The sequence below is a fragment of the Rhyacophila brunnea genome, unplaced genomic scaffold (genome assembly GCF_057557595.1).
Source record: "Rhyacophila brunnea isolate RB1 unplaced genomic scaffold, BYU_Rbru_1.0 scaffold_1, whole genome shotgun sequence".
Taxonomy (NCBI): domain Eukaryota; kingdom Metazoa; phylum Arthropoda; class Insecta; order Trichoptera; family Rhyacophilidae; genus Rhyacophila; species Rhyacophila brunnea.
Genome location: NW_028232751.1, coordinates 38,037,397 through 38,057,116, shown reverse-complemented (window position 1 = coordinate 38,057,116; position 19,720 = coordinate 38,037,397). Strand labels below are relative to the sequence as shown.

The 19,720-nt window shown below is 32.8% G+C and overlaps 1 protein-coding gene across 2 annotated transcripts; it reads right to left on the bottom strand.

Moving 5' to 3' along the window:
• Window positions 1–3,123: 3,123 nt before the first annotated feature.
• Window positions 3,124–19,477, bottom strand: LOC147079740 (uncharacterized). 2 transcript variants are annotated; one of them, XM_085943845.1, is made up of 6 exons: window positions 19,109–19,477; window positions 13,992–14,170; window positions 9,474–9,610; window positions 8,969–9,112; window positions 8,309–8,446; window positions 3,124–4,416 (listed from the first exon to the last, which is right to left on the bottom strand). In XM_085943845.1, exons 2-6 carry the CDS (start codon window positions 14,157–14,159, stop codon window positions 4,323–4,325), a joined length of 681 nt encoding a protein of 226 aa, XP_085799971.1. In that variant the 5' UTR covers window positions 14,160–14,170; window positions 19,109–19,477; the 3' UTR covers window positions 3,124–4,322. The 2 variants fall into 2 exon arrangements, with proteins under 2 accessions (XP_085799971.1, XP_085799977.1); XM_085943851.1 differs by lacking the exon at window positions 19,109–19,477 and adding an exon at window positions 18,261–18,394 and having other exon boundaries at window positions 3,154–4,416.
• Between the last annotated feature and the right edge of the window lie 243 nt (window positions 19,478–19,720).

The following is a 19,720-nucleotide window of genomic DNA, read 5'->3' as shown; positions in this document are numbered from 1 at the left end:
TCTATAAGCTATGAAAATTTCATCAATATTTGTCAAGTAGTTTTTGAGTTATAACCGAACAACAGTTGTATGGGTTGTAGATTGTACAAGGACCCCATGTTTGGAGCACCAGAAGATGAAACTCTACTGAGTTGGTATGTAGGTAGTAATACTAGAGATATCGTAAGTGAAGTAATTTTTAATTAATAGAAAACAATAATAAAATAGAATGTTTGCGGACAATGACAGTTTAATTTTTGTTATTTGGATTGTCTACTATGAATGTTATTCGTGAATGTATAGTTCATTTGAATCCATTTATTTAACACACGCTTTACGAGTATGGTTCAATTGGCACAGTCAATGGAGCAGGTCCAAACCGTGAAAAAGTTAAAAATATCTGTTCAGTAAATTGTATAAGTAAAATACTGAAGATGAAACCAAAATGACAGTCCTACCACTTTTTATCATTTACCCATAACCTAGATCCCTTCAATAGATACCGTTTGCCACTGCAGTATAATTTTATTAAGTAGATAATACACATAGATCAGGGTTGGTTAGTCTTTTTACATGCGCATACCAAAATTTCCCATATATTATTTTTCGACTATCTAACGTGCCGAGCAGTTTTTCATGAGGAAAAAGGGGAATTTTTGTTATCCGGTTAAATTGGAGGTTTTTAAAAATCCTATTGAAAAAGTTAAAAATTACAACCGAGTTCTTGAGATTCTATCTTTCACCCTTTCTAGCCAAAGACATATTTTCTATTCTTTGAATAATTTTTAAGAAGAGGTTGTGGGAACATTTTAACCACACTTTCCTTTCCATTTTTAGCAATTATGTTTGAGCCAAAATAACAAACAGCTGTTATATTTGAATGGCTGTCGATAAATTTCATTATGTTTTTTGATTGAATATTTTTATTTTTAACTGCCCAATTAATAAATTCTTTTCGTTCGTCCTTGATTTTCTCAGGGAGTGATTTATAGTTTGTCTTATAATACTGTTTTACTGACGAGGTTCTGCATACAACTGTCCCAAAATACATACTGCTTTACTGACTTCATTAATCATGCCATACTCCTCAGTACACCAACTTTGAAAGTCTTGTCTATTAATAAATCTAATAAGTTTTGTTTTTTTTTTTTATTTTCACTATGTAGCCTATTAAATTACATTAACGTCTTCACTGACACTTGCTATGGCGAACATCAGCTGGATCTAATAATTATTGTAACCAATAATAAACATAACCTCCAATGGTAACAAAATTGGTTGGCTACTTAATTTCCCAGCTGAAATATATATGGGTGTATAGAACGATGAAATATAAATGCAGAATGTTTATATATATAAAAAAAAATGAATTTGTAAATCGTTCAGCTGCCAGCTAAATTTTCATGCGTGCCATAAATTCGCCAATCCTGATATAGATAATAATAATGTCAAAGACATTGGTTGATATTGAACAATAAATCATTTTCCAAGTGGACCATCTTGTGTCATTACAATTTTCACAGCATTTGATTTTGATATTCTAAGAAAAAGGAAATATAAAAATTCTCACAATGTCGAGTAAAACTTAATTAGAATTTTGATAAACAAAAAAGCAAATTCAACTTTCAAATAAAACATCATATTTGGAATATTTTAAAATTTTGTATAATTAACGCACCAATTTTATAATATAAGAACAAATCAAGAGTCAGTTAAGGCAATAATGTATTATAACATAGGTAGGTAGGTATGTGTTTTTCTTATACTACGGTACACACCAAAAATACACTGTCTTTTCAATAATAATTTTCTTAACATCAATAAATATAACAAGTCATAACTCTCTGGTACAGAAGACTTAACTAAATAATTATTAATGGGATTCGTGGAATCCATCTTTACTTATGTGACGTAAAATAAATTGTTAGTGTTTGCAACCAATCGACTGTAGGGTAGACTATAATTATTATTGTTCATGAATTATTCCATTATAGCAATAGTTTTCTACTTCAACATCATTTTCTTAGAGTAATTAAAAATAAGTCTATTCAGTCTATGTTTACATTGAAAGACTCTTGACATATATAATGGTTTTAAAAATATTATTAGAGTATATGTGGGAAATAGTTCTCTAATAAACTAATGGTGTTTAAATCGCAGCTCATGTTACAACTTATATTTACCAACAACAAAAATTACAATATTTAATTAAGGCTTTTCACAATATTATATTGTATACAAACTTACATAATAATAATTGTGTCTTTTTAAAGACTTAGTGTTTACATTGTGTTCATGAGTCAGTCCATTGAAAGACTTTTGACATATAGAATAGAATTATTAGAGTATATGTGGGAAATAGTTCTCTCATAAACTAATGGCGTTTAAATCGCAGCTCATGTTACAACTTATATTTAACAACAACAAAAATTACAATATTTAATTAAGGCTTTTCACAATATTATATTGTATACAAACTAACATAATAATAATTATCTTTTTAAAGACTCAGTGTTGACATTGTGTTCATGAGTCAGTCCATTGAAAGACTTTTGAGATATAAAATAGTATTATTAGAGTATATGTGGGAAATAGTTCTCTCATCAACTAATGGCGTTTAAATCACAGCTCATGTTACAACTTATAATATTTAAACACAACAAAAATTACAATACAGTATAACCTCGTTTTTACGTGCCCGGAATCCACGTTTTCCCGACAATTGCGTGTAATTTTTTCAGTCCCGATATATTTCAGTACATTTAATACCCGCATTTACGTTTTTCTTTCCCGCGATTTACGTCGGAAATATTCAAAATATACGAGTTACGCGCACTTGACAATGATTGGGTCGTGACATTCGAACGGCGTAAGGCGTTTGGAGCCATCTTTTCTTTTGGCATTGTGTTTGTGTTTTGTATACACTCCGTCTGTCGTTATTCTGTCATCAGTCTTACAAGTTACAAGTTCGCGGTTTATTTATTTCATATTGCTTTCGGTTCGATTATTATTCATTTTTACGTCCTCATTCTTTCAAAACAAAAATGCAACAAACTAATATACATGTTTTTTTAATAAAAAATAAAAAAATTTTCAATAAAAATTTAAATCGAATATTGTTTTTTAATAAAACTTTATTTTTTTAGAAACATAAAATTTAAATGTTCTTTTTTTCAATACCCCCCTTTTACATTTTCCCTCCAATTAGGTTTTTTTTTCAGTCCCTTAAAAAACGTAAAATATGGGTTATACTGTATTTAATTAAAGCTTTACACAATATTATACCGTATACAAATTTATATAATAATAATTGTATCTTTTCAAAGACTCAGTGTTTACATTGTGTTCATAAGTCAGTCCATTGAAAGACTTTTGACATATAGAATGGTATTAAAAGTAAGTATTATTAGAGTATATGTGGGAAATAATGCTTTTATGAACTAATGGCGTTTAAATCACAGCTCATGTTACGACTTATAATATTTAAATACAACAAAACTTACAATATTTATTTAAGGCTTTACACAATTATAATATTATATTGTATACACACTTACAATATGTAATAATAATTGTATCTTTTCAAAGACTCAGTGTTTACATTGTGTTCATAAGTCAGTCCATTGAAAGACTTTTGAGATATAGAATGATATTAAAAGTATTATTAGAATATATGCGGGAAATAGTTCTCCCATAAACTAATGGCGTTTCAATCACAGCCCATGTTACAACTTATAATATTTAACCACAACAAAAATTACAATATTCAATTAAGGCTTTACATAATATATTTTGGGATAAGCAGCAATAAATTGTAAATATCCCTATAAATTTAATTAATAACAGTACTAAATATCAATCTCATCATTAAACATTAGAATGTAACCGTAACTTAATGTTTTAGTCCTACCATTTTTATACTTTTAAACATTAATAGCCTTATAAACATAATTATATGTTTTAACTAAACTTTGGAAAAACATTACTCAGACTATAGATTCTGTGTGTCACACTAATTTAAGATCCTAATCCATTCCAAAGAATGATTATACAGTATTCATGTACTACAGAGATACCCATTTACTCATATGATTATAGATATTAATTACATATTGTTTTACATTTTCTCAATGTATTCCCACCATCAAATTTTATACAATTGAAAAAAAGCTGAAGAATAAATAAGTATTTTAAATTCAGACATATCATATAGAGTTCTATTACGTAAACATTAATAGAGAATAAGTTAGTTTACATTCCATTTCAATGTAAATAATGAAAATGTTAAACATATTTTCAAGTCAAATATTCAAGGCTCCGTGTGGTTCACAGGCAAGATATTACTATTCGAATGCAACCTCCTGAAGCAAGGCGGTAATCTCCCGGTTGGGACAAGGTGACCATGTTAGCAATGTGCTAATTCTGTTTATCACTTGCCTACAAAATACAACAAACAATCACATACATTATTACTTCAAGAATAATAAATAAATCACATATAAAATAATTATAAACTATGTCTTATGAATTTACATTAAAAGCGATGATTGCTTGTCCAGAATTGAAGTGCCTAGTTTCTAAAGCCTCTAAAACGATTTTAGATAGTTCTGAGAAAAATGAGAAAAACTCATACCTATTAAATCTGTGAACTTTATGTATTTATTTTTTAATTTGTTACATTCTAAAGAGTATTTTGGCTTTCCATTTTAGGGGTATTTGAAAAGCTCACCCAACCATTTTAGCGGGATTTGAAATTTACCCTAATTTTTATCATACGTATTGACAGTTTTTGGCATTTTTTAAATTTCAATCTTTGGCCATCATATAGGTAACAAAAATATCCATCTAAATACATATCTAGCTCAAAAATTTTCAAAAACCGTTTTAGGGTCTTTTTAAACTAGGCGCTTCAAATTAAAGTCGTATAGTGCGGAGAACATTTATTGTTAGAAAACCATGCACACGCAGTTTAAGGTGAGAGTATAATAATCAGTGATGACGAAAGGCTATATAGATGAGGTTATTTAAATAAAGGATATTTGAGACAGTGTCACACATTAATACTTCTTTTATTTGGATATTCATGGATACTAGCAGAGCCAGTTGGCTCTCGCCAGTCTGTCTCGCTAGATCTTCCAGACAGCTTGGAGTCCTAATGACATGGTGTTGGATTTTAATAAATTTTTGTAGTATGCATAGACGACACCATAGTTTTCCCTTCGGGATGGATTTTCATTAAATTCAAACAGTTTGACATTTCGCTGATTTGTCAGTTTTACGATTTTCAAGTCGTGACTGCCAATATAAATTTGGGGTCATATGCATAGTTTATTCTGGAGTCTGGCCTTCAGAATATTGTCTGAAACCACCTCAGGCTGCTAGGCTTAGCAGAACAGCTGGAAATCGCCGATTTCTATCACTGACATTTTGATACTATATGTGTGTACGTATATAAATGTTTCGTTAAATTACGTGCATTTAAATATGATAAATACCTAATTATTAATATTATTAAGCGATATACGTGATTATCATAAATAGCGATCCAATATAACGTGAATATTAATCTCCCACGGTCCCATTTAGATAAAAGAAGGTTAGCAGTGTAAAAAATTAATTTAAACATTATTTTGTTTCGTTGTGTATAAAAAATAAATGCTTGCAGCCATAGAATATTTAAAAAATAAAATTTGAATTAAAATTTTACCTTAAACAATATAGTTTCCCTGTACGGGACTTTCCTATCGCAACATATGCTGATAAATAATAAAGCAATGCACATATCTGAGAAGAATAGACCAATAATTCTGTTGAGAATAGGGATTTATAAGACCCATAGGTGTGCAATCAGCTTAAAGAGGCTTTTATCCAGCAGTGGATGGATACAGGTTGATGACGATAATGACGATATAAATGGGTAGGTATATAAAATCATAAATTTTGAAAAATATAGCAATTTATATGACCAAGAACAGTAGAATTAGGTTGAGATAACCTTCATCCAGCAGTGGATTGATCCTGCTTGATGATGATATATGAATAGGTAAATAATATAATGTCAGCAATATTTTAATAAACATTATAGCAATTCATATGACCGACAGAAATACAAACAACTTAGAGAGGCCTTCATCCAGCAGTACATTGATTCAGGCTCATAATGATAATGGCATTATAAATAGATAAACATAATATTTATATTTTGTATATATTTTGACAAATATAGCAATTTATGACAGAAATTAGTAGAATCAGGTTAGGGAGGCCTTTATCCAGCAGTGGATTGGTCCAGGTCGATGATGATAAGGACGATAAAAATAGGCATAATATCACAAATTCTTATACCTAACCGAAAGTAGTAGAATCAGATTGCGGAGCCTTTCGTCCCGTAGTGGATTGATATAAATATGTAGATATTATAATATCACCCGTTGTTATAATAATATGATGTCTTTCACTAATGTCAGATTGTTTAACCTTTTCCACTCGAGATTTTTTTTATAGGTACATACCACCCACTCGAGACTTTTTTCTGTACAAAGCATAATTTCAATATAAAACATTTAATTGATGAAAAAAATGTAAAAAATTTTTTTTTTTTTTTATTCTGTAAAATAGATTTATAATGAATATACTGTACTTATTTTTAGTTTATTTATAATTCTTCATTGTGTGGTATTTCACAAAGCAATCTCCAATATGTAATCCTGGCTTATCACAGAATCGTAATGAAATAGCGGTATGTAGAGAAGTGGCTATAAAGTGTAAATCGTCCAAACATATAGTTATGAGTCATGACTGTAAATATGATACAAATGAATTGCCTTCAAATACACTTGTAATATAAGCGGCTGTCTCGTAAATTTCCTAAATTAGTTTCGGGCTCATAACAACTCAATCCCAGTGCGGTACACATTATCAACAGATTTCTCAAAAAATAATAAATCGATACGTAATAATTTTCATTTGACTCATTAGAGTATTTCACATTATGTAGGTTCCGAATCGGCATAATATACTAGTAAGTATTGTCATCAAAAACAGTCTATTCAAATATAAAACTGTAAACTATACGAGACGCCCCTGCGCAAGCGAGAACCAATAAAAAATATAAACACACTTCAAAATCATGCGTGACAAACACTTCACTCTAGTCTGGGAACGTTCAATAAATAAAATTTATGTGACAAAAAAACATTGCTTGCAAGCGACGACCTACGAATAAAAAAAGAGAAGATTCCGATAAAAATACTATGTTGAAATTACGCACGCAGTATTCTTTTGCCGACTTCTTTCTCAGATAAATGTAATAACCTATTATTATTCATTCTAACTTGATTGAAATCGCATTATAAAAAATTCTGAAAATATTACAAAAAATGATTTTATAGGCATGCCGCCGCTACGGCGGCACTCGAGTAATACGGGAAACTTGTAATGCCGCCGATATGGCGGCACTCGAGTGTTAAGGGTTAAAATAAAGATTTAAATTTGTTTCATTCTTTGCAATGGCAACTTCAGTAGATTTAAATTTCCCATATTATTATAACCGTTGTAATCTATGGAAATTCCTCAAATTAAAGCCTAAAAAGGATTGGAAGCCTCAAATATCTTAGGTAATTAATTAGTCAATTAAAAAAATAGTGCGTGAACAGCCGTACAGAAGTATTTAAAAAAAAAAAAACAAATTTGGAATACAATTAAGTTATCTATGGAATTAAACCAGAGAACGCGCTGTTAGACGATATGTACGTAGTGAATTGTACCGAAAATATGGTTTTCTCATCAGAAAAAAATTAAGTGCGCCAATGCGTACAATACGATATTTGAATTAAAATAGTCGGTTCCATTTGTCAATAAAGGATTAGAAGGTCTTAAGCGACTAAAACGTCATTGTGATGTACGTGAACAGTAATATGGCGAATCGAATACGATATGTAAGAAAATGTGGATTTTAAACGTCACGTTTCTGTAAAATCATCGGATATTTCTCAAATCTATTCAATTCAATCGGTAGATAATTCGGTGGCGCACAAATCGAAGTGAAGATGTAAAAATATTAATAAAATGAGCAGTTGAAAACTAAAATCTCTTAGGATAATAGTAGTATTAGATTATAATGGTTTTCACATAATTATCGAAGTAGGATTTAAGTTTTGCAAGCATTTTACTTTTTTCCACAAGCACAATGATAATAATATGTTCAAGGGTAGGATGACATACAAATTATTATTTTTCGAATGCAATGCTTTTCAGCTTCAGTTGGTGCGTATATTTCATATTATAAAATTTGATATATTATGTTGTTGCAGTTATTTGAAATACTTACAGATGGTACATTGTCAATTCTTTTTGGTGATGCAGGGAAACACTTGAAGCAGTGGCCTGCTTATGAAGCCGGATGATAATCCTCAGGTCGCCAAAAGGTCTACATTCTAGCATAGCTCTAATTTTGTCTATCACTTGCCTACAAAATACAACAAATAATCACATACATTATTACTTCAAGCATAATAATAAATCACATATAAAATAATTATAAACCATGTCTTATGAATTTACATTGAAAACGATGATTGCTTGTCCAGAAATTAAGGTTGTATAGTGCGGAGAATGTTTATTGTTAGAAAACCATGCACACGCAGCTTACGGTGAGAGAACAATAATCTGTGATGACGAAAGAATGAGGATATTTAAATAAAGGATATTTGAGAAAATGTCACACATAAATACTTCTTTTATTTGGATATTCATGAATATTATAATGGTTTTCACAGATTTCTGTATAATTTTCGATGTATGATTTAAGATTTGCAAGCATTTTACTTTTTTCCACAAGCACAGTGATAATAATATTATTATATCTTTTGTAGGACGACATACATATTATTATTTTTCGAATGCAATACTTTTCAGATTCAGTTGGTGCATTTATTTTATAATATAAAATTTGATATATTATGATGTTGGAGATATTTTAATGACTTACAGATGGTACATTATTGCTTCTTTTTGGCGATTCAGCGAAACACTTTGGGCAACGGCAACCTTGAGAAGCTGGGTGATAATCTTCTGCTTTACACAAGGTGTACTTGTACTTGTTGGCAATGCTCTAACATTGTTTTTCACTTGCCTATAAAATACGACAAATAATCACATACATTATTACTTCAAGCATAAGGGGGTGGCAAACTGGTGTTTAATTTATAGAACTCCATATTACTAACAATGCACATTTCTGTGATTTTTAATAGTTACCAGCTTTAAAGAAAAGTACATATATGTATATATTATGCGCCCCCGGCTATGTTCAAAATTTGTATTGCGTCCTTCGTGGCAACAAAGTTGCCGACCCCTGCCATAGAGCATGCTCAAGTGTAATACGACATACATATTATTATTTTTCGAATTCAATACTTTTCAGTTTCAGTTGGCGGGTTTAGTTTATACTATAAAATTTGATATATGTAGTTGCAGTTATTTTAAAGACTTACAATAATAGGTCAATCTCCCCTTTTTTCCGAGATTCAGCTAAACACTTTGCAAACTGGCATTCGTCTGAAGCCGCTTCTTCTTCAGCTTGACACAAGGTGTACTTGTCTTCAATGCTCTGACACTGTCTTTCACTTGCCTACAAAATACAACAAATAATCACATACATTATTACTTCAAGCATAATAACAAATCATATAATATTGATACCAGATGAAGGTCTCCCACAGGAGACCACCTCAAAGGGCAGACCGAACCATCATATTTCCCAAAATACCACAGCCTACGTCCACTCTACGCGGTTCTCGCAACCCTCTGCCGAGCGAAGCCCGCCTCAAAGAATCGTAAATTCAAATTCTTCAGAATCCCGCCAAACACAGACGCGGCCTGTCAAAAACGGTCGCTCGCACCGCCACTAGTCGATTCGTCGGTAAAACAGAGAGCGCGTTAATGCCGGCAATCTGACAGTGGGACGCGCGCGAAAAGCTCTCTCTTTCCCGTGACGCCGAACCAACAGCATCGCCCGCAAAAGCTCTCTCTCGTATCAGACGTCGACCAACCAGGATCTCTGCTCGCCTCGGACGCGAAGCCAAGCCAGCATCCCCTATTCTCCAGCCAAAAGGACCGTGTCGGCGCCAAGCAAGATACCAAGCTAAAGCATTCCGGACAGCAAGCCAAAAAGACTGCATCGCCATGACCAACCCACCGCCACGACAATAACCTGTACCCACTTAAAATATACCAGCCTTGACAAAATACCCCGTGCGTTTCTGTCTCCCACCCCCGCTTTGGCCTTGACGTTATCACGGCCTGCCATCTCCGCTTAAGAGCGCGCGGAAGGCCGGTGATAATATAAAATGATTATAAACCATATCCTATGAATTTCCATTTAAAGCGATGTTTGCTTCTCCAGAAAAAACAGTCTTATAGTGCGGAGAACGTTTATTGTTAGAAAACCATGCACACGCAGCTTAATATGAGAGAACAATAATCAGTGATGACGAAAGGCTCTCTAAATGAGGTTATTTAAATAAAGGACTTTTACTTGGATGTTTATGGAAATAATAATGGTTTTCACAGATTTCTGTATAATTTTCGATGTAGGATACAAGATTTGTAAGCATTTTACTTATTTTCCACAAGCACACTGATAATAATATTATTATCACATACGCAAAACACTTTTAGGATTATGTCTGTCCATAAAGCAGCGATTTCCAAACTGGACGGCGCAGACTGTTGCAAAGGGAGGCGCGAAATGTTTAGCACAAACGTAGCCACAGGTTTGCAGTTTGCAAATGCATAGTTTATAAAACGGCCGCTAGTTATAAACTACATAAATAAAACAGACCTATAAAAGGTTGTTTGCAAAACTGTCTGAAGATATGAAGACTAATTTTATAAACCTCACATCTATACTATTGTGAAGCGCGCTGACTATCTCGTGAAAAAATGAAATGAAAGGTGGGAAGCAAACAAAAATCTGTTTACTGAGCACTTGGATAGTTTGCTAATGCACTTTTCACATTATTTATTTATAAGATCTCGATTTTACAAAGTTCGCGTGAATATAGAATCCATGGCCCCCACAAGGGGTGGGGGGGGGTTGACAGGGCTCGGGCCTGGGTGCCCACCAGCGGCGGGTCTACCAGCTAAGTGAGATTAACATACATCACAAATTTACACTAATAGTAAAAAAAATCGGTGTGTGTACTTATGTCCACGCGTTAGAAGTTATAATTCTTTGGCGTAACAAAACAAAAAATTATTGTAGGATGTTCCAAATCTCAAACCTGTATTTGAAAAATTTAGCAAACCGCTATTTCGACCATCTTTGCTTAAACAGATGACTGCACAACTATTTTCGTTGTCGTAACAATAAAAATTTATTACAAATCAAAAGTAAAACATAGCCTATTTAATGGTTTAACTGAAACGTGATATTGGCTTTTGTGATGAAACACAATAATTATTATTGTCTTCAATTATTATAAACCGCTAATAAATAAATTGACATGGGATATATGACATGAAATATACACTCCAATATAAATAAAGTTTAACAGTGTAGAATGTTACGGTCGTATGCATGAGATTCCCAAATACTTTATAAGCTAAATACTGCTCAATTGCATGCATGTGTGCAGATGTAATCCGTTGTTTACCGACGTCACGATGTGATGTCATAATGTGTCATGGCGTCAATGGCAAACTTATAAAATTTCATTCCCCGATCATTAATTTAAAAATTGTAAATGTGTTTTCTGAAAGTGTGCGAACGGTACCATATAAATTTAATAATTTTAAATGAATAATTATTATGAACTTTAAATAATTTATCAGTTATTTTATCACATTTATTTTATAATTCTACTGTACGAAAGGATAGAGTATTCCCAGTAAACATTTCCATATGGCATTTGGTGACAAAACATAGTTATATTATGACTAACTTCACTTCTATTATGAGATGTCAAAACAGAATAAGAATAAATGATGGAAATGAAAATGGATTTAGATACTAATATGTAATGATCTCTGTATAATATTACCATTTATACCAGGGGGGGGCAAACTTTTTGGATGGAGGGCCAAATTCAAGAATTCAAAATGAGCGGCGGGCCGCAAGTAAAATACCATTTTTAGATATACCTACACTATTTATTATCACGAAAAATAAACATTTTTTTAAATTCAGGTGTTAATTTTGTGGTTGATATTCTCAAAACTGCTTGTAAATGGGCATCGGAGATATTTGATCGTAAAGAATTTTTATCGAGGTTCATGATCAAAAATGTAGGTTGATCCAAAAATAACGAACATTTTTCTTGCATAATCTTTAAGTTGGTCGAATTTGTCTGAATTAAGGGCATTGTAAAGTTTGGAGATTTCTTCACGACGATGCAATTTTCTTAAATCAGTGTCACACTGCAGATCAAAAATCTCAAGTTGTAGCTCTGTCAGTACACTATCAATATATATTGAAAATGGATCGCGTACTATTGCTGAACTTGTCTCAATTTTTCGGAAGTCACCAAATCTTTGTGAAAAATCGTCATTCAGAGCTTTAATAATTTTACCATATTCTTCACATCTATATTCTGATATGTTCAGCAACTTCAAAGATGGAAAGTGGTCCACGTCGTTATTCGATATTTGTCGAAGGAATAACTTGAGTTTTAATTGAAATCCATTCAAACTTTTTACCATATCATGGGCATATATTTTTTTTCCTTAATAAAACGCGGAGTTAAAAGTATTTAAATGTGTCACGATCTTCAACGTAGAAAATAGTTGTTACATAGTGTGAGACGAGGCGCAAGGAAGACGTACTGAGATAATACATTCACGAAACAACAAATTCTTCAAATTTTAATCTATTGTCAATATTTTTTAAAAAATTATAAAAAAGTTATTCGTAATCAGAAGTACAATGATGGCGGGCCACATGCGGCCCGCAGTTTGCCCCCCCCTGATTTATACCAATCACCGTATGACAATCTTGATGTTACCAGTGTGAGAGACTTTTGCCTTGTTTATTACAGTTATCTTACAATTAACTAGGTACCATAATATTTTGAAAGAATGTTTCCAATTCTTCCAATTGCATATTTTAATGCCAGATACAGCAGTACCTATCTTTGCGGTCGTTTAGCGGAGGTATTTTATTGTAATCTTACGTAAATCCATCTTATCTCTCTATGAGAAATACTGCGGTTTTTGATTTAATCGAAATATGAGAGCATTGTATCTACCTACTATCTAGATTCTAGACTATGGATCAAAATTATACGTATTTTGTAAACAGCACGAGTAGGAATTTTTTTTAAAGATCGCAAATGTTTTACAGTCTACTAAATGAATGAGGGCCTCATGCAAACGTTTGTTGTAATAAATACATTATTAAAATGACATTTGAAAGTGACATATAAAGCAGCCATTTTGAATGACGTGTGACGTCAGATTGCTTACGTCACAAACAGTCGTTCAACGCTATATGATGGAAAATCGGTTGAATAGCTTATAAAGAATTTGGGAATCTCATACGTACGGCCCTTAGTCTCCAGAAATTTGTTTATAAATATATATTTTTATTATGGCACAAGTTTGGTTATGTTTACAACACATGCTATTTATTTGGTTGTATTGAATGACTAACTAAATGACACAATGCGCATGCGCATGTACCCTTGAGACCGAAATGAATATAATCATAATAATAAATTATGTGTTACATCGGCGCGCGCAACTTCGTCACACGCCAATAATAAATTATGCGTTACATCGCCGCACGCAACAACCGCAGAAAGTAGTAAAACCTTGTTTATTTTTATAATTAAGTTTTTTCATTATATCGTTTTCACAAGGGAGGCGTAGTAGTAAAAGGAGGGTAGAACATAAAGTTTGGAAACCACTATGGCATAGAGCATGCTCAAGTTTTTAAGCAGAATTAATTATTTAAATAATAACATTATTAGACATAATAATCCTAAAAATATTTTAATAAATAAATATATTACGTGAGCTTCCGTCAATATCTGTGAATGCATTTTCTTCTCTAGAAGTCTTTGATCTAGATACTTCCTACGGGTCGGCGCTCCTCGAGCTAGGAAGTGAATATACTGATGTGGGTATGGTTGTTGAACATATGGTTGGGTAGAATCTACAATGATTATTGCCTCTGCCATGTTTCTTGGAGCTGTAAATAAAAAAAAAATAAGTCAGGTATGGAATATTTGGAAATATATGCTAATTTTATTGTCAAATATTATACGAGGTGGTCCCTGTAGCTCAGTGGTTCACAACCTATTTGAAAGGAGGGCCAATTTATCCATTTTCTAATTTTTCACAGGCCGCAGTGGGTAAAAGTGTAGAAAAACATTGCTAGACGAGACATACATTTTATTATTTAAAATTTAGTAGTTATATATCAGCTACTCCATCACTCTGCATTATATAAGTATGTATTTCCATGGTAGAATTAAAGGAATATAGGAAATTACAATTTTGTCATATTCAATGAAAAATTTGGTGATGAAGTATTTATTTATGGCCGCAGTTTGTAACCACTGGTGTAGCTGTTTGTGCTATCTTATAAAACATAGTATTAAGATATGTTGCAGTTGTAGGATCCATATATGTAGTAATACAGTGAAAATAAAATATTAAGTAGATATATTCTAGAATTGGGTAGTAATTATTATGCCTCGAATGTCTGCATGTTGGTATAATTTAAAAAAAAACGGTGTTTTTACTTATATACGCGTTAGAAGTTATAATTCTTTGGCGTAACAAAACAAAATAAGCCGTTACACTGAGTCTAATATTACAGTGGATTAGGTTGATGAAAATGTACGCAAATCATCTGTCTCATATAGCACATGGTAATTATAATTTATTTATTGTATTGGACCAAAACTCATCTTTGCCATACAGCGGTTATAATCGATTCAGAAGTGCCCATGATAAATTAATAAAAAATCAAATTTTAATATATTTTTTGAATTATTTACCAATTCAATATTCACAAAATTTATTTATTTATTGATATATAATTTTACTCATACATAATACTTACATAAATATAGCTTCAAAACTTGATACACCATCTTTACAATGAAAAATAAATATACACTCCAATATAAATAAAGTTTTATGAATATAAATTAACAGTGTTGAATTTAGTCTCCAGAATTTTTTTTATAAACATATATATTTATTATGACACAATATTGGTTATGTTTACAACACATGCTCTTTGCTTGGTTCTATTGAATGACTAACTAAATGACACAATGTTCATGCGCATGTACTCTTGAGACCGAAATGAATATCATCATCATCAGCCGGGGTCAATCCACTGCTGGATGAAGGCCTCCCCAAGCTTTCTCCAACTCTCTCGGTCCTGTGTCGTTCGCTGCCACGTATTTCCGCCGAACTTTACCAGTTCGTCAATCCAGCGGCTTTTAGGGCGACCCTGTGGCCGTTTCGTACCCCTTGGGTACCATAGCGGCCGTCCTTTCGGCGAGCAATGTGCCCCGCCCATCTCCATTTCAGCTGTTTGGCAACGTCTTTTACATCGCGTACTCTTGTCTGCTTCCTAACCCATTCGTTTCTCTTACGGTCCTTTCGCGTGATGCCCAACATGCACCGCTCCATGCCTCGCTGTGTGACTCTTAGCTTTTGGACATCTCTCGTGTTGAGGGTCCACGTCTCGCAGCCATACGTGAGCACGGGTAGCACACATTGGTTGAACACCCTACGCTTAAGACATAATGGTAGGTCACTCTTGAAGATACTATTCAGACGTCCGAAAGCACTCCATCCCAGCTTTGTTCTTCGAGCAATTTCATCGTGCATGCTTCCGTCTATGGACACCTGCTGTCCGAGATAGATGTAGCTGCTGACTTGCTCGAGTTGGGTGCCAGAAATACAGATAATCGCAGGGTCCGAAAAACAGTTCCTCATCACTTTTGTCTTTGAGACATTTATCTTCCGCGAGTTCTTGCATTCTACCTTGGAGGTCTTTCGGGTCTTGTGAGAGTATAACAATATCATCTGCAAAGCGCAGGTGACTGAGGTGCTCTCCGTTAATTGGAACACCTTTTTCCTCCTACTCAGGTTTCCTAAATAAGTCCTCAAGAGTAGCGGTGAATAGTTTAGGTGAAATGGTATCACCTTGCCGGACACCTTTGTTAATGGGGAAATGAATATAATCATAATAATAAATTATGTGTTACATCGGCGCGCGCAACTTCATCACACGCTAAAAATACACTCTGATCTGTTTTCCCAAACGCGCCAAAAGAAGTATAACTTCAAAAACATACAATGAGCTTGTGGTTCCAATAGGATACATTCGGAGGAGATTTAGATTATTGGCAAGGGGGGAGTAGGACTACTAGAACTGAGTGATAAAAATGAGTAATAATTTGAAGGGGCTTATAAACATGTATTTTCGAGCAAGTTGCAAGACTGCATGCATGGATCAAAAAAGTTTAGCGGCTTCTGATTTTTACGCGATAGTTGCAACTTATATGACGTATGCGCACGCACGCAAGGTAAAAAGATAGTGGTGAACCTGCTGGAAAAAAATAAGTACTACACCGCGCAGAACCTTTAATTTGACGATTATCAAAATTGAAAATTCACAACCTGTCAAATAAGAACCACACAATGACAATAACGTGTCTCGCCTACACTTGAAGATGTGATTGGCGAGACAATTAAGCACTTATTGTTGCTATAGCTTAATTTACGCGCTATTGCTAGCAGTAAATCTATGTACGTGTACAGGCACTATAATATTTGATGACTTGTGTAGAAGAAGGCGAGACATACTGATACAACATAGACAATCTTAATAATACATTCTGATCGGATCTGAAATCGGATCTGCGCATATCATTGGTTAAGCGTTTCCACTGTAGTAATGGTCACTCAAATAGTACCAAAGACAAGAATATTCAAAATTACTAATACTTACAGCTATAAATTGTTTTCCCTATTTTAAACAGTTAAATAAACAATGAAAAAAATGCATACTATTAATAACTAAATGGAAAAAACATGCATTATAGCTGTAAAGCAGTAACGATTCTAAAATCAGGAAAAACTAAAGGTGTTGAAGTAACCCTTTTTTAGTTATATAGAACCTTCTGTGGTTGTTAATTTTATAAAAATCGCTGAAGCCAGTTTAAATTTGTTATAAATGCCATTTTTCAACCATGAACCCTTCTGACTCTTCAGTCTGTATGCAAAGTAGTCCAGGAGTTCTTTTTTGCTTCACTTTTATGCACTCAGGCTTCATCTTTATAGAAGAAGATTTTCTTCAACATAGTTAGGACGAACACAGCACTATTTATCTACAAAAAGTGGCTGCTAGTCTGTCTCTACTACGGAAGCACTATTAAATAAAATAAAAAATCTCACTTGCAATACAAATCTTTGGTAAGATACTACAATAATTTCTTCATCCTCATAAAAGAAAATAACAGTGTGAATTTTTTTTCGAAATGTCATGACCTATTAACCAAAATCAATGGGTCCATCTTTATAGGTTTTCTTCAAAATCTTTAGTTATTGGTTCAATATTAATAATCAATCAGTTGGGTCGTAATTTCCTGATGAATAACAAAACACATTGCTATATTATGCTACACATGCAAAATCGATAATTGAAGTTTTGATTGGAAACGCCATTGCAAAATTGAAGCGGAAACTCAGTATTTTCCAATGGACACTGCACACACGCAGACCTAAATCTTGGATTGCGCAAATAATATTCATCAAATGAAGAGTATCTGAATGAGACTCTGGATATCCCCAAAAATATTTTAACATCATAATTATACATATTTGATGCGCTACCGAAGCTGTTTTATTGTGCGAGTGGGTGGCAATTTCGTATCAATTCAGTATGGTCGTCCAAAAACGCTATTTGAAAGATAAAAATGTGTGGTATTTTTTTAAATCTATTTTTTCATAGATGAGATGAAATCACAAAGAAAATCAACATCACGTAGGTACACTTTAAGTCAAGAATTAATTCAATATTGTTAAATCTTGGCCATAATCATTGTTTGCATTATGTACATATTGTATTTTGTAATCAAAACTTCACTATTCACAATCTAGAATAAATTTAAACCAGCGGTGGACGAAAAGTTGTGTCATTCTAATTTTGAACATAAATCGGCAGTAGGTAACTATCAAAACTATGAAAGAAACGGCCAATTGTTGTTACTAAATTGTGATGGATATCACTTATATTAGATTTAAGTACCTACCCACAATTCTGAAGAATTAAATTAAAGTTCGCAAAAATATACGCAAAGCAAGAAATAGTTCGGAAAAGTTCAACAGTTTGTTAACATAATAAATAGAATTGTTGAATTTTGAACGCAAGAAAACAAAATCTTGGTGCTTTTTACTGGTTCTCCGTCATCGTAATCTGTCAGTCGCCATTTTGAATTTTAGCTATCTTTTTGTCATCGAATTATTGTACGCGGTCCAAGCCATTATAGTATTTCGGCAAAAATTATAGTACGTGTAGAGAAAATGAAAGTTTTTTGTTTGTCACAAACATAACGGAGAATTCGAGAAATTCCGATGTCCTACTTAATTATAACACCTCTTACGACCGAAAAAACACGGGCCGCCGTCATTAACTGTCACGTTAGTTTTTTAGAGTAGGTATACAACGCAAAACCATGTCCATTGACTAAAATCGCACACTGAGATCTTATTTATGCTTTTTATTATAGTACTTATTCCACTTTAATTAATATATTAGGACCGGTTTCGTCCGCCTAAACCGGTCCTAATATATTAATTAAAGTGGAATAAGTACTATAAAAATTAGCATTTTTTTAATTGTGGTATTTTTGACGTACTATACTTTTTTAATAGTACGCGGACGAAAATGTAACTTTTCGAATAGTACGCGAATCAAAATGTACTATAATTATAGTTCAGTTGGCAACACCGCGCTCACTGACAGATGACAGCGGCCGGTGGCGGAGAACCAGTAAAAAGACCCAAAATCTTATTATAATAGGTACTTAAATGTCGAAAATTAATAAAATCTGGAAATCAAAATATAATTTTAAAATTACGTCCGTTAGACAGTACTTACGCGCGATTTCAGTATTCACAATATTATTATAGAATTTGATGTTGAAGATAATTATTCACAAAAAATATATACTTAGTAAGTAGGGTGCGTTGTTAAACTACTTCGCCAAAATCATTTGGACTGCATTAGTTATTAATTTATGACATTTTGTATTATAAACATTGGTTTTTTTAAGGTTAGACAGCAAAAACACAATCACATATTACTTATTATATTTACACTATCTGTTACTGTACTCAGATTGATCACTAAAAGTAAACGTAATTGACCATATGGCGAGGATATATTCTTAATCCATTAGTAAATACTGTATTTTCGTTTCACCGGCGTCTGTTATTCTATTTTCGCAATTTGCAACTTTCAAACAATAACCACACCACAGTCCAATACGACTCAGTGTTGCCATCTTTTCAAAGTGGAATTATAGTACAGAGCAGTGTTGCCATATTTTGAAAGTGGAATTATAGTACAGTGCCTTCAAAATTATAGTATTTAGGCAAAAAATATAGTACGCGTTGAGTGACCAATAATTTACTGCATTTTCAAAAAATTAAACGTGGGGTAATTAACGTCTTGTTTTTTAGACAAAATATCCATGAAGGGTAATTAACG